Raw genomic sequence first — 27547 nt, 5'->3', positions numbered from 1 at the left:
AAAAAAAAATCTATCAAAGGTGGTGTGAGGATCTGTAAGTAGAGAGAGAGATTCACACTATTGATAAGTTTAGTACAACAGGACCCATGTATTTTATTTAAGAAAGAGAATGTAGTCAAGTTACAGAAAATAGTTTAATGAAAATAATATATTTCACTTAAACATAAAATGTGCAGAGCTGTAAGGACTCTAGCGATCACAAAGTCTGATCTCATTTTTAGTTAAGATATCCTAACTCTACAGAAGACAAGAGAGTTTTAAAAGATTTTATTACATACACTTAGTTGCAGATTTCTAGACTCATAGCCCAATGGAATACATTGTTCAATTTCCTTTGTGACTAAACTCTTAGATAATTCTAAAATAAAACAGAAGGGAGTTTATAACCCTAGATTTTATTTTATTTTTTATGTGTTCTTAGAAAGTGTGTTCTTTGGACTTTTCAAGTTTTGCTTAAACCATGAGAATGTTCACCTCTCAAGGATGATGATCAAGGACTCTTCAACTGCGCCCCTGAGGAAGCTCCTTTCTTCCTGCGAGTCTATTTCAGGGAAGCTGAGGAATTTACTTCACCTCTTATTTCTAAGTCTGCTCATGTTCCTTATTCAAAGAAAGAAGATTCCAGAACTCTGTTCCAAGAGCTCGGTTGATAAAGGACACATTGGGGGTCTGAGTAGCAGGACTGTGGTTGTGGAGGAGTGGGCACAGGAAGGAATACAAAAGGGAGTATGGCCTTCACTGTGCTTTTGCTGGAGGTACAGCCCTTAAACTTTCTCCATTTCATGAGGAAGTGGTGGCTGGCAACATCTGGAATAAAAGCCAGTGAACAGCAAAGTTGTCCAAGAGAAACAAGAGGAGGCTGGCTGGATTCTCGGGGGTTTTGTTGTTTTCAGTGGTGTCTTTCCAAGGACTCGATTATATCCATTCACTCAGGGGTGATCAGGCCCAGGGGAGCAGATTCATGGTAGCACAGCTCATAGGAGATGGGTCAATAAAAAAGGAAATCATTTCTTCATTCACAAAGAAAAATGTGACTTCTAAGTAGATAGGACTAGTTAAGTATTATCTCTTCCTCTGAGGTAGAGAAACATTAGTCATGACAGAGTGTTCATTATCCTGGATTCCTGAGTGTCCCTCACTGGCCTGTGACAGACATGTAATACAAGCAAGAAGTCAGTCATTGTTTTAAGACACTGAGATGTTCAGAGTTTTGCTACCCCAACACAATCTATCATATCCCTATTGATCCGGAGGCATAGAGACAAAAAAAATTTTCCCAAGGCCACATGCTCCAAAGTGTCTAGACAGAGTCTATACTCTTAACCACTTTGTTTTATGTTTCTCAAGAATTGATAGTAATATCAATATTAAGAATAGTTTATTATTAATTCATTGTTGTCATTGTTGTCACTGGGCTTTACAAATAGCTGTTTTTTACTGAATGATTTGGCTCAAGGAGGAAAGTTAGTCTTTCTCTACCTTATGCTCTAATAGCCAGCAGCTGCCAAAGGACAACATGGACAGCACTGGACATGTTACTTATTTATTATACCCTCACAGCAGCCCCTGGAGACCCAGTCACCATGGCTGCCAGAAGAGTTTGGCTCAGCATCTAATGGAATGATTTAAAATATCACTCGCCATTCAGTTTAGGCCCATTCTCCCTCACTGATGGATCAGAGCGGGTAGATACTTCTTCCCTTCATACTCCTCTTCCTGAAAGACCATCATCTTGTTTCCTTTCCTCTCTGATCTCTCAACAATTGCAGATTCTTCACATGAACTTTTTAGCTTTGTTAAAAAATACTTTACTATGGTGAAATCCATGTAATTTCCTTATATAACTCTGGGGAACTGTTAGAGTCTGAAATTTGGGGGTTCAGTGAGTGCATCTGCCTGGGTTAGGAACACAAGTATCCAAGGAAGTGAAGTGAAAAGGTTTAGCCCCTGTTATTCCAAAGGAAAATGAAAATACTATTACGTTACAAGTAGGAGGACAGGCTTATGCAGTGACAAAAAGTCAAAAAGTTGGGTGGAAAAGATTAGTCATATCTTTTGAACATAAATCTATAAAAATGGTCCAGTTTTATGGCACACACTGGAATGCATTAAATTATAAGCTGGAAATCCACCCAAGGAAAATACCAATATATATTTAATAGGAGTAGCCATTGACATAGTAATAGTATTATTCACTTTTTATTTACTACATGTCATTCAACTAGTGATCAATAAAATTCATGAATCAGAAGGTTGTCACTTCTTAGTCCTTTTATTTCTTCTTTATCTCCAGTGATCACTTATTTATAGTTTTCCCTTTATAATAAAATGCTTGCTAATTTTATTTCTTCATTACTTTGAGATTCTTCTACTTGATACTTCTCCAGCCTGCTAAAATTGATTTCCTCATAATTTTTTTTTTAGAATGTAAAGATAATGGAATTTAGTTTCTTACAATAGCCAATAGGTCAAGTTAGAAAAATACATATTAGGCAAACTCACTCAGATTCTACTTTCATATTCTTTCTCATTTCAATTTTATTGCTGTAACAACCTTAAAATGAAGTTCTTTTTGTACTTAAAGAGTCAGATTACTCTGGATTGAGTCCAAGGCCTTAAATCAATTCTATTTCATAGCATAGTGTTTTTATCGTTAAAATAGTATAAATTCATATATTTTGCAAGAGATTCACTCTCATGAGTGAAATGGTTCCAAATTAAAAACAATTTGACTGTTTAATAATGTGTTGGCTAGGTAAGTGAAGTTACAGTATTTCTTTTTTGGAAGCCCCAAACAGGAACATAGAAAACTGGAAAATTTCCCATTGTGATTTTTTAATATTATGTTCATAATGAAAGTGCTATGGTTGGAACATTTGTGCTCCTCCAAATTTCATGTCAAAACTTAATTCCCAATGCAATTGTGTTAAGAGGTAGGGCCTTTAGGAGGTGACTAGGCCATATGGACTTGACCTTCATGGATGGAATTAGAATCCTATAAAAAGGGTAGAGGGAATTAGCTAGCTTTTGTCTTTTTGTTCCCTTCTGACATGTGACACAGCATTCATCCCCTCCAGAAGACACAGTAACAAGGTACCATACTAGAAGCAGATTTCACCACCTCCATAATTATGAGAAATAAATTCCTGTTTATAAATCACCTAATCTCAGGTATTTTGTTATAGTAGCACAAAGAGACAAAAACACAAAACTTCTACCTGAAGGACAACAAAGAGAAAAGACAGAAAGGACTGTTACTGTGTGGGTGAAAGGGGGAAGAATTATCTTAGTCCAGTGATTACATGGAAAGGTACTGAGGATTCAGTCATTGAGACACACTTCATCATATCATCCCAAGTGGACATGGAAGCTATTTACAGAGTTCAGTTTTGTAAAAAAGAAAAAAAAGGAGTTACAGTTGGATATAGATGTATGGCAAAAGTGTAGGGAAATGAAAAAGATCTGCTAAGCAAATCTCTATTCTGTACTCATGTGTGGTGCTAGTTATAAATTTTTAAAAACATGTATAAGAGCTTTCAGGGTCATCTTGATTTCAGCCTCTTTGCTAGATTCTAAGAACTAATCCCTAAGAAAATTTGAACACTGTAATTATAATTTATTCATTACATTGTATAGTGATTTATTTTTCTTTCTGCAAATTTTTCTCCATCTTTCTAATCATTGCATGACATTATATTACTATAATACTGAACTACAGAAAACATAAGCTTAAGAATTTATTTTTTAGTCTCAGTTCAATTTGCTCTCAAGCCAGTGCCTGTTTCTACCCCTCCATGCTGCCAACACACATTTCACTGAGGGCATATTTCTTGTTTTTCCAGCTCTTCCCTTACTTGTTGGAAATTACACTAGAATTATATATTTTTAGAAACATGAACCCACAAATTAACTAGCATTGATAAATTACCCTTCCTTTCTACTAGATAGTGGAGAATATTTGTCCTAATCATGAATGAGAAAACTTTCACAGTGGACAATGAGGAATTTTGTAGGTAAGATCTGCCATGTCTCCCTAATTTATGCATGTCCTAATTTGATGAATAATCAGGATGGTTATTCCTAATGTAACTAATTAAACCCAGTAAGTCAATTGTAGAAAATTTAAAAAGACCGAGGGATGGGGGGATTTATTAAAAGACTTTGAGGAGCTCTGAAAGTCAGTAGCAAGGCTGCAGAACTAAGCAGGAGCTGAGTAAGTACTCCAGATGTAGATAGAAGTAGCAAAGGAAGAGTTTTGCAGAGGAAGCTGTCTCCTCAGAGCAGCATCACCAGAATAAAGTCTCCAGCAAAGCCCAATCTCCTTTCTCTTAGCTAATAATTCAAATTCTGAGGAAGTCATCTGTCCAGCTCTTAGCGAAAGGATACCTGATTAAACAGGCTCACTGAATTCAATGGTAGGGGAGGTATTGAAATATTTCCAGTGCTCGCTTCGGCAGCACATATACTAAAATTGGAATGATATGGAGAAGATTAGCATGGCCCCTGAGCAAGGATGACACGCAAATTTGTGAAGCATTCCATTAAAATATATATATCTCCAATAAAATTTTCAAAGTTTGGAAAAGTCCACTACTTTTGCTTAAGTTTCTCATGCTCAAACTGATAAACCAGCAGCTAGCTAGCTTATGAGCTACAATAACAGATTTTTAAAAAAAAAGATCTTAGAATAATTTGTACAGCATTTGCTCAGCCACATCAAGCAATCAGCTCCTATCACTAAACCAAACACACATACAAACCTCAGAAAACACTAAATGGGATTAAGTCAGAAGTTAAGAAAGAAACAATCATGACAACAAAAATCTTATTCCCACAATCATCTTCCTTACCAGAAAAACAAAAGGTAACAGCAAATACATATATATACTGTCTAGTTCTGTGCGCTATGACTTAGATTTTTTGTGTTATCTCGTTTACTTTCTCATACAATCCAGAATATAGGTACTTTTGCCATGTTCGGAGAGAGCACATCCCTTGGCTAAAGTCTCATTGCATCAAGGAATCCACACTCAGAACCTGTACGCACCTCTGTACTAACTGTATAGACAAGTGCATTCTTTTAGAGGGTAGCCACAGGGTTGTGGCTGTAACCATGGGCATGAGTTACAAATCTCAGCTCTGCCATTTACTAACTGTGCAACTCCAAGCAAGAAGCTTAAATATCCCTAAGCCTCAATGTTCTCCTTTGTGAGATGAGGAGGGTCATATCAGGGTCAGCATGCATTGCTGCAAGGTCACACCATGCTGCAAGGAAGAAAAGGGAAATGTATATAAAGTGCCTGGCCTTGAATTCTGGACACATAGTAAGTGCTGATTAGTTAATGGCCATTACTATTCTCTCTACCCTTGCATGCTAGTCCTGAAGGCCCGAGTAATATTCTTCACACTTATATCCCTAACACATTTCTTAGTGATTAGTGCATTAAAAAGCCCAAATAAATATCTGCTGAACAGAAAGTTTTCTGTATCAGATTCATGTTGCCATGTAATACTCTAGGGTCATACTAAGCTGCTCTTTTCATACTAAAGCCCTAGCTCATCCCTTCCCCTTGAGCAAATAATGCCTATCTTTCCCAGGCCCTGAGACTGCTAACTTCATGAGGTCAGAGTCTGCACCTCTTTTGTTCTCCACATATCCCAAGTGCCTACCATAGAGACTAGAACACAGCAGGAGTTTAACAAATACACGTGGTCTTAATTTTTAAGAGACATGTATATATATACATATGATATAGGATATTTGTAATTTATGCCCATATATAATCTGAAGCCAGACTGCCTAAGCTTAAAACCCAGCTCCATCATTTACTAGCTGAATGACTTTGGGTAATATATATGACCTTTCAATACCTCCATTTTCTTACCTGTAAAATGAGAATAACAAGAATAAGGCATTGTTGTATTAAACTGTTAATTCATATTAATCTCATAAAATAGCACTTGACACATAACAAGTATTCTTTACATGTCAGCAATTATTAATTTTGTTTGTGGTTGTTTCTCTCCCATCACTTTGCCAAGGATACATAATTCTGACTACCTAAATTGTTTCTCTTTTCATGTAAGAAAATATAAAAAGTGTTATCTTAACTTAAAAATTCTGAAATTAATTTGCAGGAAAGAACAAATTGTAATCTCAAGAAACTATCTCAAAACTACTTGAAAAAAATGTATTTATAGGAATTGTCCTTAGAATAAAAATCCTGAATGGCTACAGATATTCTGCAGTGCCAGTCTCTTCCAAATTACTTTTGTTGGAATCTTCCCAGCACTTGGCATTATTCTTTCCATAAACAAGAACAGCCATATTGACTTGAACAGAAGTATTTGAGTAAACACACACACACACACACACACACACACACACAATCACCACCACCACCAAGCAAGGAATTATGTTTCACACACATGCTGTCCTCTATCTCATTGCCCTATTAAGGCAAAAAGCAGATCCATCTCAGGATGCATCTCTATATGACTTAGAGCATGAACTTGACCATCAGGCCACACATTACTTTACAATGCAAATCACCATGTTTAACCACTGATGCATCTCTCCACCTTGCAGAGAGGAGAAGGGAAATAAAGACAAAGTAGGCAGCAGGGTGTTTCATCTACCTTTAGTACCGTGATGTTCCAGGCAAAGCTCTCAGTGGCCTTGTTGAGTTTTCTTCCTTTCAGTCCTTCCTTTGCCCCCAGGTTATGAAGTTCTTCATGGAACTCCATCCCTTTGAAAAAAGAGTGGATAGGAAATAATAGTGCAAATTCAGAAAAAATGAGCATCTCAGCATAAAAAATATTATCAGTAAAATATAATTTCACATCTCTGTCCTCTCAGAATTTCTAAATCTCTAAACTGAATTCTCCTTCCTATGTATTCATCCCACCAAATGACCATCCATAGGGCAGCGGACTATCAATAATCAATACAGGCTAAATTACATTTCAAACAGCCAGGAACCATTGATGAAGACATCAGAAATTCTTCCAACAGGTTCCATTCATTTTGTGGAGGGCCTTTGTGTGGAAGGGTGTGATGTATAGCTATATGTGAGGGGCCTCTACCTTCCTTTTCTTTATAAGTCAGCCCTGTGGCTTCAAAGCAGGCCCTGGGACCCATGTGGATAATAATCAGTAATTAGTAAATTAATATCAACTAAAACTAAAAAGATATTCTTAAAAATAGCATTCCTGGAATCACCCAAGTGTTTCAGATTTGGGAATAGCCTTAAAGTATTTCAGTTCTACCATTTGCTCAAATTTGAATACCATTCTGGTAAAATTAGCATAACTGATTAAAGTATTATTAGTAAATATTGGCTTCATACTAATTTTTATTGATTTTATTAATTTTCTAATTTTTTAGTACTAATTTTAAAAAACAAAATTGTTTTACCAGTTTAACTTCATTTTAATAATCCAAGTCAATTAACATAAAAAAATTGAATACTATGAAAAACATCACCATTATCTGTTTCTATAGGTTTTGTCTTAGCACATCAGGGTTGGGAATCACATTCTCTCATAGACAGCTTGTTCCATCTTTACAGACCTGGGCCTGATATTGACTGAGCCAAAATCTTCCCTGGAACTCCTCAGTGCTAGCTAAACCCAGACCAGCAATTTCTAATCTCTTTCCATATAGTGCAGCTCTTTAGATACTTGAAGAAATGTTGGCAGGCAGAGGGAATCTTGAATTCTGTCCTCAACAGAATGTGTTCTAACACATTTCATCTCACTTATGGCTCCTTTTTAAGGACAGCATCCAAGCAGAACCACTGCACTGCCTGGCTTCCCAGAATTGAACAGTGTACACAATCCTGTATCCAGCAGTGGACACTGTACTCAGAATAGACTTGAAGAGCCCACACTGGGTAGGGATTTTCCATCATTCTTCTGGTTCTACATACTTTTATTAATGTAACCTGAATTCCTATGTGCTGATATCACAAATATATGTACTAACAAAGAGTATGAACATGGAGCCGGGGCTGACATTCTGGCTCCACTTACTGACTGTGTGGGTCTGAGCAAGTTCCTGAAACTCATTGGGCTTCAGTTTCTTCACTGGTGAGACAGTGACAAGAGGGTTTATCTCAGGGATTGTGGTGAAGATAAATAGGTCAATACATAAATAGCTCTTAGAGAGTATTGGCATCATATAAGTATTGGATACTGTTTTTGCATTTACTGTCAACTGAAACATCTCAGCCTGCTGGTCCGTCAGTGAAGAGAACCATTTTTAAAGGTCAGCCCCACCATGTTGATATAAGATCTTGGATCATTCACTCAGTCTCCCAGAATCTCAGGTGCCTCATCTGTAAGTTGGAGATGAGGACTACATTGAAGAGTTAAGAGGACTAAGTAAGATAATGTATGTGCTTAGCATATCATATGCATATTTATAAAGCAACTGTCTCTGTTGTCAATTTCTTTACCATAACCATTATTGTGTCTGTGGTGAGAGGAGCACATGGATCCAAGAAATAAAAGCACAGGAGTGCGGATGAAGATGAACATAAATAGAGGTGTATGCTCACAGACGTGTGACCCCTCCCATCCCTAAAGAAAAAAAACAAGTCTAAAATGAGAACTGGGAAATGGGGCAAATGCCCTAGAAGATTAATAGAGTTAATCAAATCATAAAAATAAAGTAGGCTTGAAGGAGTCTCATTGAACCCTACCTCCCATACCACTAGTAATAGATTTTATTAGACTTCCAAATCACAAAAGTAGACTTAGAAACCCTTGACTCTAGATATTTTCAGACACCACCACCCCCAAATACACAAATAAAACCATCCAGATTTCTTCTGTAGTAAACAAAAACTTAAATGTAACTTGTAATTAAACAATGACATAAAATATTTAAATTTTAAGAGGAAGGACAGAAACTTTAAAAAAATTCTGCAAAGAATTATCATTATGGTGCTTAAACCAAATATAAAAAAATTACCTGCTTTCTGACACTGTACAATCTTTTCATGGACTGTGTCTGCCATTTCTATGAGAAACCGGCTCTCTTGAATCATCTGTCACAAAATAGACAACAACAAAAAAATGGTTGTCAGAAATCCTTAAACTGGTTCATTGAGAAGGTGATATACCGAGACACCTGTGAGATAACATCCAGTAACAGGGACATGATTTCAACCACAAGAGATGGGAGAGAGAAGGAAAATTTCTGTCCTAGCCCCTGTCCATTCTAATTTTGAGGATGTAGTCACCCTTCTTACAATTGATCCAGTTGTATAAATGCCAAGCACACAGGGGGTGCTAAGTAAGTGATTGTTGAATAAATGCATATACATCTTTAAGTACCAGGTCATATTATGAATGTCTCTGATACCACTGGCTTACCTCAAAGGTTACTACAACATCAAGGCAAGTGGTATTGAGACAATAGCACAAGAACCAAAATACAGAATCACCTAGTGATAAACTATAGGACTTCAGGATGCATTATTGAAGCTGCCAACTTAGATTTGGATTGCCCAAAGAAGGGAGTTCTGGTTCTCTCTCTAGTGCCGTTCTGTAGTAAGAATGAGGAATGGGTCAGATTTCAGAGTGAGGAGCTCAATAGAGCTTGTAGACAATAATTCTGAAATGGTTGTCTTTGCCCTCTATTTTGGGTTAGAAAGCAACATGTCTAAGGCATTTTATATAATAAATACCTCTTGGTATAGGGAAAATAAACAACTGTTCTGCTAGCAAAGAACAGAAGAATCTGTGTGTGAAGATGAGAAGCAAAATCATATCATATATCCATTTAACAAATATTTATTGAGCAGCCATGGTGGGCTCAGGGGGTACAGTGCACTAAGGAGCAAAAGATATATGTTTCTACCTCCATGAAATTCACAGTCCAACAGATAAAGTCTATTTAAATGAATGAATATAAGATTATGAGAAACAATGCAAACAAATAAAATTCTATGAGTCATATTACTTGTATTCTCTGCCAAAAACAATGACTTGTTTGACTATGAACACTGTAAAGCTAGATACCAGTAAAGGTCTAGACTGCGCAAAACTTTTAAACTGCATTAATTCTTTCATCTCCCAAGAGAAAGTAGGACACTTGTGAACAACAATTTATCAAATGGTCAAGAGTAGCCTGAGTTATTGTGGCTTCTAAGAGAAAGGAATTTAAGGACAGAGGAAAATTTAATATGAAGTCAATCTGATTCATTTTTCTTCAACATCTACACATGGAACATCATGTGAATAGATTTTTATTTTTAGAAGTTATCAGATGTTTAGATTAGCTAAGTAGCCGACAAAGGTTTTCAGGAAATTCACACAAGAGAAATATTAATAAGAAACAGAAAAATTCTGTAAGTTTACATAAATCAAATATATTGCTGCCATAGTTTGGATCTAAAATGTCTCTCAGAAGACTGTGTGTTAAAGGCTTTATCCCTAGAGTCAACATAGGTTTTATTCCTTTCATGCACCCCCTCCAGAGGCCTGAAAGCATTGGGCCCACCTAATAATGGACTGGAACCTTTAAAACCGTGATTGTCTCAAGTTTTTGTTATACTAACAGAAACCTATCACAATTATACATTTTAAAAATCTGGATTTTAAGGATAAGGACTCTTAAAAATCATAATCACTTCCTGTGTTTTACAGAAAAGAAACTAAGGTTAAAAGTCATGTCAAGATAAATAGAATTAATTAGTGCTGAAGCTGGAATTAGAATCCCAGCTTCCTCTATTCACCTCACTGATTGTTTCTTTTGCTGAGAAGAAGCTTTTTAGTTTGAATCCATCCCACTTATTGAGTCTTGATTTTAATTCTTGCACTATAGAAGTCTTTTTTTTTTTTTTTTTTTAGAAAAGATTCTCTTTTATTTTTACAAGCCTGGCATTTCTCCTCAGGATTATAGGAGTCTTATTAAGGAAGTCAAGGCCTAATCCAATATGATGGAGATTTGGGCCTAATTTTTCTTCTATTATGCACACTGTCACTGATTTAATTCCTAGGTCCTTGATCTACTTTGAGTTGAGTTTTGTGCATGGTGAGAGATATGGGTTTATTCACTTTATTGCATATGGAGTTCCAGTTTTCCCAGCACCATTTGTTGAAGAGGCTATCTTTTCTCCAATGTATGTTTTTGGCACCTTTGTCTAATATAAGATAACTGTAATTATGTGGATTTGTCTCTGTGTCCTCTATTCTGTATCATTGGTCTATAAGTCTATTTTGGTGCCAATACCATGCTGTTTTTGTTACTATTGCTCTGTAGTATAGTTTACCACACACATCAGATAGAGCACTAATCTCTAGGATATATAAAGAACTCAAAAATCTTAACACCAAATAAATAAAAAATAAATAAATAGATAACCCAATCAATAAATAGACCAAGGAACTGAACAGAAACTTCTCAGAAGATGATATACAATCAATCAACAAATATATGGAAAAAACATCTCCAGCAATTAAAGAAATGCAAGTCAAAACTAAGATTTCATCTCACTTTATTCAGAATGGCAGTTATTAAGAATAAAACAATAAGTGTTGACGAGGATGTGGGGGAAAAGGCACATTCATTCACTGCTGGTGGGACTGCAAATTGCTGTAGCCAATATGGAAAGCAGTATGGAGATTCCTTGGAAAACTATGAATGGAATCACCATTTGACCCAGCTTTATCCCACTCCTTGGTTTATACCCAAAGGACTTAAAACAGCATACTACAGACACAGCCACATCAATGTTCATAGCAGCACAATTCACAATAGCTAAACTGTGGAACCCACCTAGATGCCCTTCAGTAGATGAATGGATAAAGAAAATGTGATTATATATATATATATATGAACGAACACACAATGGAATATTACTCAGCATTAAAAGAGAATAAAATCATGGCATTTGCAGGTAAATGGATGGAGCTGGAGAATATAATGCTAAGTGAAGTAAGCCAATCCCAAAAAACCAAATGCCGAATATTTTCTCTGATATAAAGATGCTAATTCATAATAGGGTTGGGGGAGCATGGGAGTAATGTAGAAACTTTAGATAGGGCAAAGGGGACACAGGGTGGGGCATAGGGATAGAAATGGTGGAATGAAATGGACATCATTACCCTAAGTACATGTATGAAGACATGAATAATGTGACTCTACTTTGTGAACAATCAGAGATATGAAAAATTAAGCTCTATATGTGTAATATGAATTGTAATGCATTTTTTGTCATATATAACAAATTAGAATTTTAAAAAATCCCAGTTTCCTGGCATCCAAACTATTTTTATTTTAAAATGCCACCTTTGGATTTTGCCTGGCCTTGCCATGCCCCCTTGAGGGTGCACAGACTTGCACACACCACACAAGCAGCCTTTTGAATCTGAAATGTGGAATTCCAAAGACACATAGTCCAGCCCTTTGGAACAAATACGAGGACATACACATAACCAATTAATTTCAATCAGACTCAAATCTGTCTTTAAAAAAATCTTTAAAAGAATAATTGGTAATTTCCTTGGATAACATATTGACTAAGCTTATATTCATTTCTTTTGGTTTTTCTCTCAGAAGAGAAAACATGACACCATTCTCTAGTAAAAAGCCCTTTACCTACTGATTGGTGACCAGTTTGTTTTCTTTGCAGTATTTAACTAAGTATCTCCTTGGTGTCAACTACAAAAGGAATATACTTCCTGTATCCCCAAAGGCCACCGCTTCTTGGTACCAACAGGAGAAGGAGGTTAGTTCTTTACCACAGCCAACTCTACTCTCTAGTCTTTCAATCCCACCTCCCTTGCTTCTCCTGGAATCCCATTCTAAATGATTCTCTCTTTCTTTCATCTACAATTTCTCCCCTTGCTTCTTCCCTTCTGAATACATTATCTCTTACTTTTAAGATGGCAAACAATAGCAGAATATTTTATCCACCTTAAGTGATTGTTCTGGTCTCTCCTCCTTAAGAAATTAGCTCATGATCATTGCTTGACTTCACGCAGCGCTCCTCTAATACTCTTAGAGTTCAACCTTGTCTCATCAGCAGTTGCTCCCTGGCCAATTCTCAGTCCTCATTCTCTCCAGCGTAGGAGTTAAAACATCTGACCACTCTTCCTTCTGGAATTCTATGACCCTAATTCTTTTACTGTTTTGCTCTTTCTCTGTCTCCTGTATTGTTTCCTATTTATATCCACATGTATAGGAATCCTCCAAGCCACCAGGCCTCAGTTCTCTACTCTTTCCCTTCTTTGCTATGATTTCATCCATTCCTAGAGCTATCAAATATTCTGCACCCCAACAAGCCCAATCCCCCCCCAAAAAAAGGGATTTTGGAGGGGGGATTGGGCAAAATGTTCTCTGTGATATGCAGATGCTGACTTACAATGGGGGGAGGGAGGAGTGGAGGTTCACTGAACTAGACAGGGGGAGTGGGGGGAAAGGAGAAGGAATGGGAAAGACAGCAGAATGAATTGGACATAACTTTCCTATGTTCATATATGAATACATGACCATGTAACTCCATATCCTGTACAACCACATGAATAGGAAGTTATACTCCATATATGTGTTATACATCAAAATACATTCTACTGTCATATATAACAAAAAAGAGCAAATACAAAAAATATTTAAAAAAAAAATATTCTGCACTCGTGCATCATGACATTTTAAAGCCAATTTCTCCAACCCTGGCCTGTATCCCTAGATTCCAATGTTCTACCACATTGGTTTCCAAGGCAGGGAGGTGTTTTTATCCTGGGGCAGAAAATGGGAAGGCACAACATGGTTCACTGGGGTGTGTGATGAGACAATGAGGACTTTTATTCACATTTATTTTATCTGTAAAAATTAAAAAGAAATGAAGCTTTGCAGATTAATCCTGGCCACCTTGCTAAATCATGGCCATGTGTTTCTAATATGGCCAGTGAGGCATAATGAGAAAAGAAGGTAATTGCACACTGGAGACGGGCTGACAGCAGAACTCATATTAGCTTCTTTTAGAGTACCCCAACTTAGAGCCTGGAAAGCAAGTACCACTTACATTATCTTGTTCTGAAAACAACTAAGCCTTTCCAACGTGGGTGCTTGAAAACCAAGGGAGGTTAACAACACAAGTGCAAATGACATCTTACATGACACCCACCATGACTTCTTCCTCAGCCACCGTGTGAGGTAAGAACAGTGAGTTTGATCAGATCTCAGATCTGATATGTTCCATCACATTGGAGGAGCACAGAGATTTGTATTCCTTATAAGTAAGTGAAAACATTTAAAAATACCACGGCAGTTTCTACTTGATGGGTTTTATTTTGTATCTATCAGTGTTTTAGTATATACATATAGTTTATGAGTAAGTATATTCTGAATATATTTTTTACTGAAAAGCTGGCTGTGCTGAGTGCTCTGCCTGCCCCCTCCAAATCCACTCTCAATTGTGCTCCGTCTTGAGGAAGTTGTTCTTTATGGGTGGCATCAAACAGGCTTCCATTGGCAATTAGTCAATGGAACCACCAACAAGGAATCAAGGGCAAAAGGCAGGAGTAGAGTGGGTACAGGAAAGTGACTTGCTCCGTGGCTCCCTGCTGGGCTGTGGTTTGAGAACTTCCTCTCTGCAAGGCCTCAGCTCCTGACAGGCACAGGTGCAGACATCTGAGGGCCAGTAACCGTTAGGTTACCCACCTAGCCCCTTTTAGTCCTGGGGATGACAGCTCACCACCTGCTAACCCTTGGGTGTTCACCAATGCTGATTCCCTATTCTGGCCCAACTGTTATAAAAACAGTCCATCTGAGTCTTTTAATCATTCTTTTAGAGTATTCTATTTACTGAGAGCTTGATATGGTACTTGAACAAAACCCTGGAGCTGCCTAAGCTACTAGACATATAATTATGAGCCCTGCCAGTGTCCTCTCTTATCTAGTTCCCTAGACTCACATCTAAACATCCTCTCAGCCAGCATCTTTCCTACAGGTGAGTCCCCACGGCTGTCAATCACCAAGTCTTGCTCATGGAACCACCTCCATCCCTGTGCTTCCTTCCTCCCTATAACACTCCCAACTCAAGCCCTTACTCCTACTCCTGGTCTACCTTTAGATCTCTACCTTTCAAATTCTAGTTATCCTTCTAGAGGTAGCCAAATGCCACCTTTAAAAATATTTTTTTTCTGTTCCATTTCATTTTTCCTTCCCCCTACCCCCACAGGACCCCCGCCAAATATCTCCTATTTCCAAATTCTCAAAAAACTCCCTTTGCAGCATGCAAAGATAAGTTTAAATGCCTGCTCAGCCACTGTCAGGTTCTGGTCCTTCCCACCTCACTCCTTCCTAAATACCATTTCCAGATAATCATCTTACAAAAGCACAGTGCCAGTTAATTCTTGGTTTTGTCATTTTCTGCCTTGTTTATTGACAAGTAAAATTTTTCCATTCCAGAGTTTGCATCTCTCAGTGCTCCAGGCCTATTTGCCTCAATAGCCTTCCCACTATGGTTTCCCAATTCCCCTAAGTCCCAGTTGCCTGATGAATCATACTTCCTTAAATGCACCCTACTGGTTGCTCTTTCTACACATTTCTTTCTATAAGGAAAGACTTCCCTAGACATATCCCCTGGTCAAAATCCACCAGATTTGAAAGCTTTCTTCAGTGCCCCTTTCTCCCTTGCTTTCCTAATTTCCCCTTCCTTCCCCTTGTCACCTCCAAATTTTAAGAACATTCTATTTTTTTTAAAGATCTATTCATAGGATGCCTTATTTTCTATCTTGAATTATAATGTTACTTACTTTTTTATCTTCTACATCCCCACTTCCTCAGCAAACTATAATTCTAGTAGAAAAAGACCCAATATTAATTACCTCTGTTTCTCCAGATCTATTCATTTATGTAATCACTTTTTTCTAGTTTACTTTCATGATACTTATTTCTTCTTCCTATCTACTACCCACATATATATGCACAACAAAAGATTTTATTACTGATCACTTCTCAAACCTATTATTGCCTTTTTGAACTTTGATCTCTCTTTTTGTGTCTAGGTTTCTCCACTCTTTTTCTCCCAAGTTGTCTTCACTTTTCTGTAATATGAGTCCTTAATTCCCTTTTAAATTGATTACTGAAAGATACGCATAAACCTTCAAATGAGATTATCTCTATAGAAAATACAATACTAGGGCTGGGGTTGTGACTCAGTGGTAGTGTGCTTGCCTAGCATGTGTGAGGCACTGGGTTCGATTCTCAGCACCACATACAAGCAAATACATAAATAAAAATATTTTTTTAAAAAAAAGAAAATACAATACTAAAGTATTAGAAAATAAGATAAATGTTAAAACTTCATTATTTATTCTAGGTAAAATAAATTCAGGACCAAAATGCACAACAAACCCTATAGTTCAAGAAAGTATTTGTTACCCCACAGTATAAGAAATTTCTCTTTTTTCCCATTGTCTAGAAGATCACTTCATAAAGCGATAGCCCAGTGCGATTTTACCTTCAAAACAAAGGAACTTCCCTTTGAGATTCCTCAGAGGATAATCTAAAGTTATAAAAGTATAAAAAGACCAAATTATACCCTAAAACACCTCATCCATAATATTCTCAGAATTTAAAATCACTGCTTTATGAACTTTTCTCACTAGAGCATTTGATTTTCCTTATGATAACTGCTTGCATTATGTTAAGAAGGATCATTTTATTCAAATTATTTTTGACAGTCAACTTTCAATTATTAGTAATTATAGAGAAAACAAATAAGACAGATGGCTGAAATGTACCAATAATTCCAAACTGCATTTAAGACAACAATTTCAAACTTTCCTTCCAAGTAATTAATTTATCAGGTTGTTAGGGAAAAAAATGGTTGTTTTGAGTTTCATTTCCTTTGTATTTCTCTGATACTTATGGAAGCACTGATTAGCATATCCGATGTCTCAGCCTGAGCTCTCAGTCACTTTTGCCTGTTGTTGTAACACAAAGAGCTTCTCTTTGGTTCTGTCACATGGATATCTCCTAATGGATCTCATTTCCTTGCCAGGCTCTGTATCTAAAAGAACAGAGGTCTTACCCAGATAAAGGTTGGCATTACTTTATGTGTTAAATGTGTCCTAAGCAGAGGTATGTGGGAGACAGTAATGTTTTTACTCAGATATGGATTAAATTGTCTAACTTGTATTAAAAAAAAAAGTATTCTTCTAGCTCTTCCAGTAAGGAGTCTAATAGTGTCCCAGGATTATTGTAGACTCAATGTAACTAATAATATTGGGGGGAAAAAAGAGGGTTTTTTATCCTTTCAGAATCCAAAATCTTCTATAGATTCTAATTTTTTCCTGAATTATATCTAAATTCCTAGATCCATAGAACTTTCTATTTAGAGGTCAGCTTAAGGACAGTCTGTCATGAACAATTCCATTTTACAGATTAAAAAAACTGAGCTGAAAATTAACTTGCCCAAAATCTCAAAAGCCACAGAACCAGAAAAGTAATTTAGACTAGAATCCAGGCATTTTTGAGGGGCAGATCTAAAGCTTTTAAGTTTTTCTGGGATACCAGTATTACATTGAAGAGTAGAGTTGCTATTACAAGTACAAGTTGGTGATAAACAGTTAATAAAGTAGCATCCATTAACTAAAGCATCATGAAAATGGTTTTTTTCTTTGTCTTTTTTATTTATTTATTTTTTGTGTCCTGGGATTTCTTTTCCCTCCAAGTCTAATCAGAACACATATAAACCATTAAATATTCTTTGTATGAAACCATCATAAATGTACATAATGTGCCTCCACTACTTTTCCAGGAAGGAGTCAAGAACCTTGTAAAGGCTACTGATTGAGAATATGTGAGTCAGTACAAAGCTAATCTACTCCAGCATCTTTTTTCTCTTAAGACCATAAAAGATTCATCTATCTCTTATCTTCCTTCTAATCAAAATACTACGTTGTGGTTCATTGGTTCTTCAGTGGCTCATCTGCTCACATTGTTGAAAATAAGACTTGAATTTTATTAAACTTGGTATATTTGCAAATCAGATTGCTGTTACCTATATATCTGCTAACTAGAACGGAGACAATTTCCTTTAATTTTTTAGTTCCTTAAATATTTTAAATGAAACAGATAAAAACATAATTAATAGATTGGCATATTTTGTTTATAAGCAATCAACCCTGTCAAGATGGTTAGCTTTCTGTGAAACAAAAACAAAGTCATAACATTTGCAAGCTAACTGCAAGTCCACTGTCTTTGGTGTTTGCAACGAAGCATCTTCTGTCCTGAGACTGCCCTATGTCACATTTTCATGCCTGATTTATGGGGCACAGGACAAGAAAACTCACACAGAGTAAGCCAAAGGACATTTATCTCCACATTCATGATAGTGACGGGATCTACTGCAGTAAGCATCTTTCTGCATAAAGGAATCATTTTACCTTTTTTCCCCCCTCCAGTTGTTGTTTCCCAAACAGTTGTCAGCTACATCTTGAGAAATCATTAGAAATGTTTGTTTGGTCCAGATGTCATTTCAATTCAGCTCATTCATAAAAACTGCCAAGCAGCTGAGCTTTAAGGACCCTTTCTTTAGAATCTTCAGGCTAATCTGACTATCTTATGGCCTTTAACTGAGAGTTAAAGGACTTGCAAGAACTTGAAGATTCAGGAAGGCAAAGTCAACTTTGAGGATACATTCCACAGAGAAGTCAGTCTGAAATATTTGCTTATGATGTATCTCTGATATCCAGTGTCCTTGAACCCTGAAACCAAGTGAAAATTCTGTCACCCCTAAGATGCTGACAATTCCTCTCATACAGAAATGGGTCAGTACCTATGAGTGAAGGGAGTTTCAATACAGAGAGTGCCATGTCTTACTTTTCAATAACCAGCTCTGGTTGGGCACATGCTAGGGGAGGTTCTTTTTTTGAGTCCTAAATACTATACAAGCACCATACTTTCTAAAATGCAAACTAGTAAAAAGCACCACACAAGCTTCATAATGAAAAATTAAAGGAAAATATCTTTGATTTATCTAATTTTTACTCAAATTGATTTCAATAAGCAAAACTAGTAGGAAACTATAGATATACCTACAACTTTACTCCATTCTGAGACTGAATATATACTGGTAATAATACTAGCATAAGGAACATATTTAATCTAACCCATTATGTTGAGCTTGTGATACCTGCCAGGTATCAGGTCTATTGCAAGGGTGACCACATAGCAATTAACTCTGTTTTGCTAAATTCCTTCACATGCTGGCACAATCAACTGACAAATCACACCCCAACTTACCTAGTAAAAGATTAGCCTTTGATTCATGTTCTCTAGGTTGTTTTGACTTCTTTTTATCTTCAGACAATCTGTTGCCCTTACCATAGTAAAGATTTAACTTTTATGTTAATGTTAAACACTTCAGCCCAGAAGTCACCCCTGGAGAATGCTTTGGATTTATTTTTATAGTGGTAGTCCCCTGAAACCACCCCACCTCTGAATAATATATTCAAAACAGTAACTACCCCAAAGTTTTTACACTAATTTATAAAAAGATCAGACAAGTTAGGCAAATACTACTCAATTATGTAATGAAAAAATGGGCAGGTTAGAACATTAAGAAAGATAAAACTCAGCTATCTGAAGAAAATATTATACAAAGGTCAGATAACTTTCTTTTAAAAATACTTGCAAATGAAATTCTGCTGAGTACCCTCTTGGAAGTGGGGTGAGGCAAGTGAGTCACTGTGAAGTCTACCATGGAACTCAAGGTCCTTAGACTCCAGCTCCAGACATAAAATATCATCTGGCCACTCTCTGGACACTGTATGCCACTGTTCCTTGACCTTTTTTCGCAAGAACAGAAAGTTTACTTCGGATCATTTCTTTCCCCCAACACCTTGCACAATGCCTTGCACATAACAAGTACTCAAAACATGTTTGTTCAGTTGACTAATCAAAACCCTAAAGACCAAAACAAAAAAAAAGAGTGCTATTTTTACAAGTGGCCATATGTGTTCCCACCACATTTTACAATTTCTCTTAAGTCCCACAGGTGTCCTGCTTTACATCATGGCTAGTTGTGCTGATATCTGTCTCTGTTTATTCATCTCTAAATTGGACAGAACTACTAACATTCTTTGCATATGGTATATATTGCACATGTATTGCATAAAGTCAAAAATGAATATTTTCCAAATAAGGTCAGTATTTAGAAAAGTTAGGATATGCCTGAACTTAAATTAATGGAGAAGTGAGTCTAGGAAGGTATCCCAAGTGATTTAGGGATAGGGATGAAAAGAAAGTAGGAAATACAGTAGCTTGACTGGAGGAGAGGGTTCAAGCAGAAAAAAATGGAGAAGGAGGTTGGAAACATGTCCACCAATGGTGGATGAAGACTAAGGCAATGTATTCATAAATCAAAACACTATATTGTATATCTTAAATATGTAAAATTTTTATTTATCAATTATACCTCAGTAAAACAGGGGTAAATTAAGAATACAATTAGAGGATAATTGTTCCAATTGTTGAATTACATATAGGTCAAGACTAAGTAAGGAAGTTTTTACATAGTTTAAAAATCCAGGCAGGAAAAGCTAGCCTAGGTAATAATCTTGACTGTGTCAATGTATGAAAATGAATCTTACAAGACATACTGTGAGGAAAGAAGCACGAGATCTCTCCAACATGAATTAGTAAATTTTGAAAACTTTACTGGGGTTAATAGAGTGTTTAATTACTTGGAAAATTTTGGGACCATTTGCATGTTCTTTTGCAGTGATCAGAAAAGAGCGAATTAATATCTAGGAAATAAAAAGATGAACTCAGTTTTTTTAAAAAAAAATTTAGTTGTAGATGAACACAATATCTTTATTTTATTTACTTGTTTTTATGTGGTGCTGGGGACTGAACCCAGTGCCTCACACATGCTAGGCAAGTTTTCTACCACTGAGCTGCAACCACAGCCTCTGACGTCAGTTTTTGACCTGTTAAATTGTTTGTCCTTGAGATACATAGGTCATGTCCTGTAGTCAAGCATAAAAATAAAACAATAAGGAAAGTTTAGGGCTGAGGCTAAGGAAAGGTTTTGAAAATAATACTAGATCTACATGCATAAAAACACTAATATAAAATGAAAAAATCCAAACATTCAAACAAATTTTGATAGAATCCTACTAAATTGTAAAGGATTCCTCAAGGTAATTATCCACTCTTACAAGTTTGTATTAAATAATGAGAAACACCTGATATTGGGCAGTCATAAACTCCTAGGCCTGGCTGGGACTTACCAAGTTGCATCTCCTGCTTCTAAGTCCCTGGAGAACAGGGTCTTTGTAGTTTCACAATATCTAACACAGTGGCTTGGACAAAGGAGGCCTCTGTAAATCCTTATGAAATTAAAAATCACCATCTTCTGGCTCTAACACTAGGCAATTCTTTCAGTAACCAATTTTCATTTTTAACAACCCCCAAATTAAAATTTAAAAAATATATGATACAGCCTTAGAAGCAATAACTCTGAATATGTTACCTATTTCAGTGGGATATTTTCCTAGAAAAAGTAAAATGCAGAGTGGATCAACGCTACTTGCTCTTTCATAGATCTGAGTGCCCCCCTACCCCTCACTGCAGCACAATAAAGTCACTTAGAAATGGTCTTCTGATTTCAAATTAAGTTCAGGGACTGTCCTGAAAAACTGTTCTGATGACAGCAGAGCCACTGAGGTAGTGCTAAAGCAAAGGGTCTAACATTAACAGTTCTCTTCATGTCTTCACACTGGGAAGGAGGCGTCAGTTAACTTGCAGGGTCTTTCTGCCAGCCTGAGTTATGGATGGATAACGTCAGTTCCCTCTGGTGCCTTTTAAAAGCTATACATTTCCCACCTCCAGCTGTGTTTTCTCTCAGGAAGGTCACCTCTGCTTCTGCTCTCTTAAATAGCAAACCGGGTCGCTCTCAACAAAATTGTAGTTCCTTGAGCAACCACACCCTCACCTTACCCAGACTTGGGAAACCCTGTGTCAATATGATCTCATCCTTTTTCCAGTCAAAAATCTGCCTGTAGAACAGTATCTCTTAAATTCATTCAAAAGAATGAATAAATTACTGAAAATCTAATATGTATGACTCATAAATGTTTTTGCATTTTATAGGAAATAAAAAGTCTTAACCCTAAGGGTTGGTTATAATTTTGAAACTTAAAATTCCAGGGAGAATACAGAAAACATAAGATGTGTTAAGACTGGAGAAAGAGTGTGCCATCCCCCACTCTTCTGAAATATGCCATGTAAGTAGGCCCACTCAGAATATATTTGTTTTTTGATTTCTTGGTGTTTTAGTCAGCTTTTTCACTTCTGTGACTAAGGACCCAACCAGAACAAACGTAGAGGAGGGAAAGTTTATTTGAGGGCTCACAGTTTCAGAGGTCTTTAGTCTGTAGAAGGCCGGCTCCATTCCTTAGGGCTCAAGGTGAGGCAGAACACCATGGCTGAAGAAGGTGACAGAGGGATGTGGCTCACATAGTGATAGAAAGCAGAGAGAAATTCCACTTGCCAGATACAAAAATATAGACCCCAAAGCCACGCCCCTAATTCCCACCTCTACCAGCCACACCTGCAGCCTTTAGTTACCACTCAGTTAATCCCTATCAGAAGATCCCTATCACTGATTGGGTTAAGGCTCCCACAACCCAATCATTTCCTCTCTGAACCTTCTTGCATTGTCTCACATGTGAGCTTTTGGGTGACACATCACATCCAAACCATAACACTTTTTATTATGAATTAACACAGTTGCTATAATAGAATTAGAATTGCAATGCTAATAATAATATGACTTTTAAGGCTAAATTTTAAACCTTTTTTGAGGCAATATTTCCAAATACTAAATAAATGTGTATTTGGTAATGAATATTGACCATCTCAGGTCACTAGAGAAAGCTAAGTTTAGAAGAAAAAGTAAATCTCGCAGATGAACTCAGGCTCCATGTTTTCAAGAGTATTTTCATTTGTTTCTCCCTGATAATTAGCATAATTTGGTGCAGACAAGTTGGATTTCAAAATAAATGTATACAGGCTATTAGATTGCCTGATTTGTTTCTACCTAGGCTGAACATATCATGCATTTTTATTTGTTCAGAAAAATCAAGTTTTTTTTATTATGAGCATAGACTTTATGATTGGGGTGTTATTTTTCTTCTTGGATGGCATCTATGTGATCCAATATCATTTTTTAAGAAATCCAAATACTCAAGGAACTTGAGTCTAAGTTAAATCCAAGCTGCTTATTTTGGAATCCCTGCCCCCGCCCCACACCAGTAGGCAATAGGTCTTGGAGTTTTTTGTTTGTTTTTTGTTTCCTTTGCCTTATTTGTTCAAATAAGTTTTTATTAATAGTAAAAAAAAAAAAATGTGCTTTTTTTTTAGACTTCACTTTTTACGAGAAATTTTAAGTTACATAAAAATTGAGTGGAAAGTGCAGAGAGCTCTCATATAAACTCTCACTCTACCTCTTTCCCTACTCTTGTCCTACGGTTTATATTTTGTGTTAATATGGTATATTTACTACAATTGATAAAACACTATTGATACATTATTATTAGCTAAAATCCACAGTTCACAATAGGGTTGACTCTTGGTGTTGTACATTCTGTGGGTTTTGACAAGTGTGGGATGACATGTATCCCCATGATGGTATCATACAGAAATTTCACTGCCTTAAAAAATCCTCTGTGCTCTATCTATTCATCTCTCCCCTGACCCCAGACCTCGACAACTACTGATCTTTTTTACTGTTTACATAGTTTTGCCTTACTCTGTAGATTTTTAACCAAATATGTACAGCAGGGAACAGTTCAGTAAGGGTGGTATCAGAGAAGCAAAACAAAAAGATTGAATGATTAACCATAAAAACAATTCAATTACAGGATGAAAACTACATTATTTGCACAGGCAGTAGATGCTTCTTTTTTTTTTTTCAACTAATATTAATTGAAACCATACTATGTCTCCACAGTGTTTAGGTGCTAGAGATAACAGTAGTAATCAGAATTTCTTCCTTCATAGAGTATACATTTCATTTGAGGGGTAAAAGAGAATGTAAAAGAAAACTTTTTTTTAAAGGCCAAGAAAAAAGTTCAAACAAATTATTATTTATTCAGTACTTCTCAGAAGGACGATGGAAAAATGCATGGCTATGTAATCAAATGACAGATGCAGACAGTAGTTAGGGAAGGCTTCTCTCAGGAAATGATATTTGAGCTAAGGGTCAAGAGATGAAGCACCAACCTACACAAGGGAAGAATATTCATTTACAATGTCCCAGAGAAGGGAACAGGCTTGAACTGACTGAAGGAAAAAAGTCAATGTGGCCAGTGAAAATGGAGCAGAAGAGAACATGTAGGGGTGAAGCTGCAGAGGCAGTGAGGCTGGAAGAAGCAGGTAAGGTTGAGAAAGCAGGTTAGATCATAAATGACCCTGCAGAGCCGTAGTTAGGGGGGTTAATTTTATTTCAATGTGAAGCCACTAGAGAATTTTAAACATGAAAAATGATCTGTGTTTTTAAATGATCACCCTGGATCTATAGAGTATCTTAGGAGGCCCCTTTAAAATAAATGTAAACCCTAATACACCGAGAGCATTAAAGATGTTGACCAATACAGTGCAAATCCTAAAAAGTAAAAATGGTGTTCTTACTTTCAAAGCCAATACCATCCTTATCTGCATGTCCCCCTACCCACCTTTGGCTCCCCAAAAAGAGATATCCAGTAGACATATTAATAGTGTTTTCAATCACTTCTGCCAGACACTGAGGTTGCCATTGGCATAGGGATATTTACACTCAATTCCCTACCATAATGAGAAATCGTGTGCTCAAGTACCCTAAATGAAGTCTTCATGAGAAGTAATTTTGCTTTCCACAGTAGCCTTCTGTTTTAAATTTTGGAAAATCATGCTCTGCCTGCAAATACAACTTGCCTTTTAAAACTACAGATGAGAAAAAGGCTGATATTCAGATTTGCCTTTAGCAGATAAAACTAAAAAGAACACCATCAGACACTTGGTATATGCAACAACAATTGCCAGCCAGAGTCCAGGTGCTTTTCTGCTTCTTACAGGCCAAGCTGCAGGGGCCTGGCTCCCCTCTCAACGAATGATTTTCTTTCTTAGCTTACAAGAGAATAAGTGATTTCTGCTGTCTGTCTCTATGGCAACTAGTACCCTAATTTCACCTCTTAGATGGCAATTATACCTATTCACTGAACGGCTTTCAATCCCTACTCTCATGATGAAAAAATTGATTTCATGAAAAATGAGATACAGGCAATAGGTGAACTTTTCCCACAGCAATCCTGGAATACAGTCAGGCACTTAGGGGCAGAATGTGCTCTGTGGATGTTTTTCTTTTTCATTTATAAAATGTTTATCCCAAATGTCTTTCTTCTAGTTAGTTTTCAATAATAAGATATTAGTCTTTTCTTCCTCAAAATTTATTTCTATTCAATTATAAAATTGGTCACCTTCATTGTAAAGAGTTTGGTGAATACAAAAAAGTAGATAAAAGCAGGAACAAGAAAATAAAATTCTCTCTCCTCTACAAAAATAATCACTATTAATATCTTGCTAGCATTTTAGGAACACATACATATAAATACAATTTAAATTCCAATGTGCCTATTTTTTTGGTAACCAGAGGTTTTCACAAAACACATTATGAGTTGTTTCCATATCATTAAATATTCTTCAAACACATTATTTTGATGGCTTCAAAGGAATCCATTATATGGATTACTATATTTTATTGAACTAATTCTTCTATGTTGACATTATTAAAAATAAATATTTATGCATGTCTACTGTCTTAGAATAAATCCAAGGAAAGAAAATATATAGAGATCAAATAAATATTTTAAACTGTACTGTCAAATGTTTCTTTAAAAAATATATATCAATTTGTTTTCCCACTAGAAGTAGATGGACAGAAGCATACATTTCCTTAGCTTTTTGATCAGATGTACCTTTCAAAGATAAAACATGATGAAGGTTAAATATGTTTCAAATTTTCATTTTTTCTTGGAGGGGGGATTTCTTGTTCACCTCTGTTGTCCTTTAATATTAATTCTCCCCTTTTTCTCAGTAACAGAAAAGACAACTGCTGTTGTTTGGACCTAGAAATGTTCCCTGAAAAGCTCATGTTTTGAAAGCATAATTCCCAATTCAGGAAGGTTCAGAGGTGCGGCTTTTAGGCAATGTTTAGGGCTCTGACTTCATCAATGGATTAAGCCATTTGATGGATTAATAATTTGAATGAACTAATGAATAGTAACTATAGGCTAGTGGGGCATGGCTGGAAGAAGTAGATCACTTAGGGACATGGTCTTGGATGATATCTGTCCCTGTCCCTGGCTTTCTTTCTCTCTCTCCCTTTCCCCTCCCCTCCCCTCCCCTTCCCTCCTGTCATCTCCTCCTCTTTCTCCTCCTCCTCCTCCTCTCTTTCTCTTCTTCTTCTTTCCCTTTCTCTCTCTCTCTCCCCCTCTCCTTCTCCTTCTCCCTCTCTCCCTCTCCTCCCCCGACAGCAGCTTTTCTCTACCACACCCATCCACCATCATGTTCTGCCTCACCTCACGCCCAGAGCAAGAGTCAGCTAACCATGGACTGACTGAACCTCTGAAACTATGAGCCCCAAATAAACTTTTCCTCTTCTAAGTTGTTCTTGTCAGTGATGGAAAGTTAGTGTTAATCAACACAACTTTTAGCTATATAGCCCCTTGAAAGGAGATTTCCCATTCTCTCTTGCAAATAGGCGTGGTCTTGTGTCAGCTCTAGATTAAAGAAAGGTAATCAAACGAGATCTGTTATTTCCAAGAAATATCCTTTCAGGAAGCAGATGTGCCCTTCTTCTCCTTATCATTTCTAATGGCTGGAATGCAGTTGTTATGTTTGGAGCTCCAGTACCATTTTGTACTGTAAGGATAAGAATTATACCATAAGGATAGTGGGATGACAAACTAGAAGGTGGGGTTCCTAAGATTTATAAATGTTGCCCTGGATAATTGGTCTCCAGATTGTTATGTGGAAGAATAACACTGTGTTTTAAAGATCTTATTGGGCTGCATTTTTTTGTTTCATGTGCCTGAACTTAATCTTGATTGACAAAAGATTTTTACCCATCTTTTTTATTAATTTGTATGTGTTCTTTTTTATTTTAAGTGTATTTATACTTTATTTGGAATATATGTTACAAATTTTTCCCAGTTTGTCATTTGCTCCTTAATTTTGTTTAGGAGACACAAAAACATAGTTATTCTCAAATCTACTTATAACATAGATTTCATAATATATTCAGAAAAATCAGGTAATATAGACAGAATATAGATTATATTACTATAGAATCTCATTAGAGAATATTCAGAAATAGAGATCCACATGTCTTTTGTCCTAACCATCATAAGGCAGCTGTGAGACATAAATTTATTCCTATAAATATTCAAATGAATCGTATATTTCAGGCTAAAGTCCTTCAGATGATGGGGTGTATTATTTTTGAGAATTTGTTAAATATTTTATTCTTTTCTAAAGCAG

At 36.5% G+C, this 27547-nt stretch overlaps 1 protein-coding gene and 1 non-coding gene across 2 annotated transcripts in view; one reads left to right on the top strand and one right to left on the bottom strand.

The window, feature by feature from the left end:
* Positions 1-27547, bottom strand: part of Plcl1 (phospholipase C like 1 (inactive)) — a 333753-nt gene that overhangs the window by 30513 nt on the left and 275693 nt on the right. The window contains exons 4-5 of the mRNA XM_026399338.2: positions 8978-9053; positions 6640-6749 (exon numbers count right to left, since the gene is read on the bottom strand). Of these exons, the coding sequence (XP_026255123.1) occupies positions 6640-6749; positions 8978-9053 (186 nt within the window). The remainder of the gene's footprint in view (positions 1-6639; positions 6750-8977; positions 9054-27547) is intronic.
* On the top strand, positions 4442-4548 carry LOC113190174 (U6 spliceosomal RNA). Its single transcript, XR_003301750.2, has one exon. It is a non-coding gene; the product is annotated as a U6 spliceosomal RNA (small nuclear RNA).

Source organism: Urocitellus parryii, chromosome 1 (genome assembly GCF_045843805.1).
Source record: "Urocitellus parryii isolate mUroPar1 chromosome 1, mUroPar1.hap1, whole genome shotgun sequence".
Classification (NCBI taxonomy): domain Eukaryota; kingdom Metazoa; phylum Chordata; class Mammalia; order Rodentia; family Sciuridae; genus Urocitellus; species Urocitellus parryii.
The sequence above is the reverse complement of the archived record's forward strand: the minus strand, read 5'-3'. Positions and strand labels throughout refer to the sequence as shown.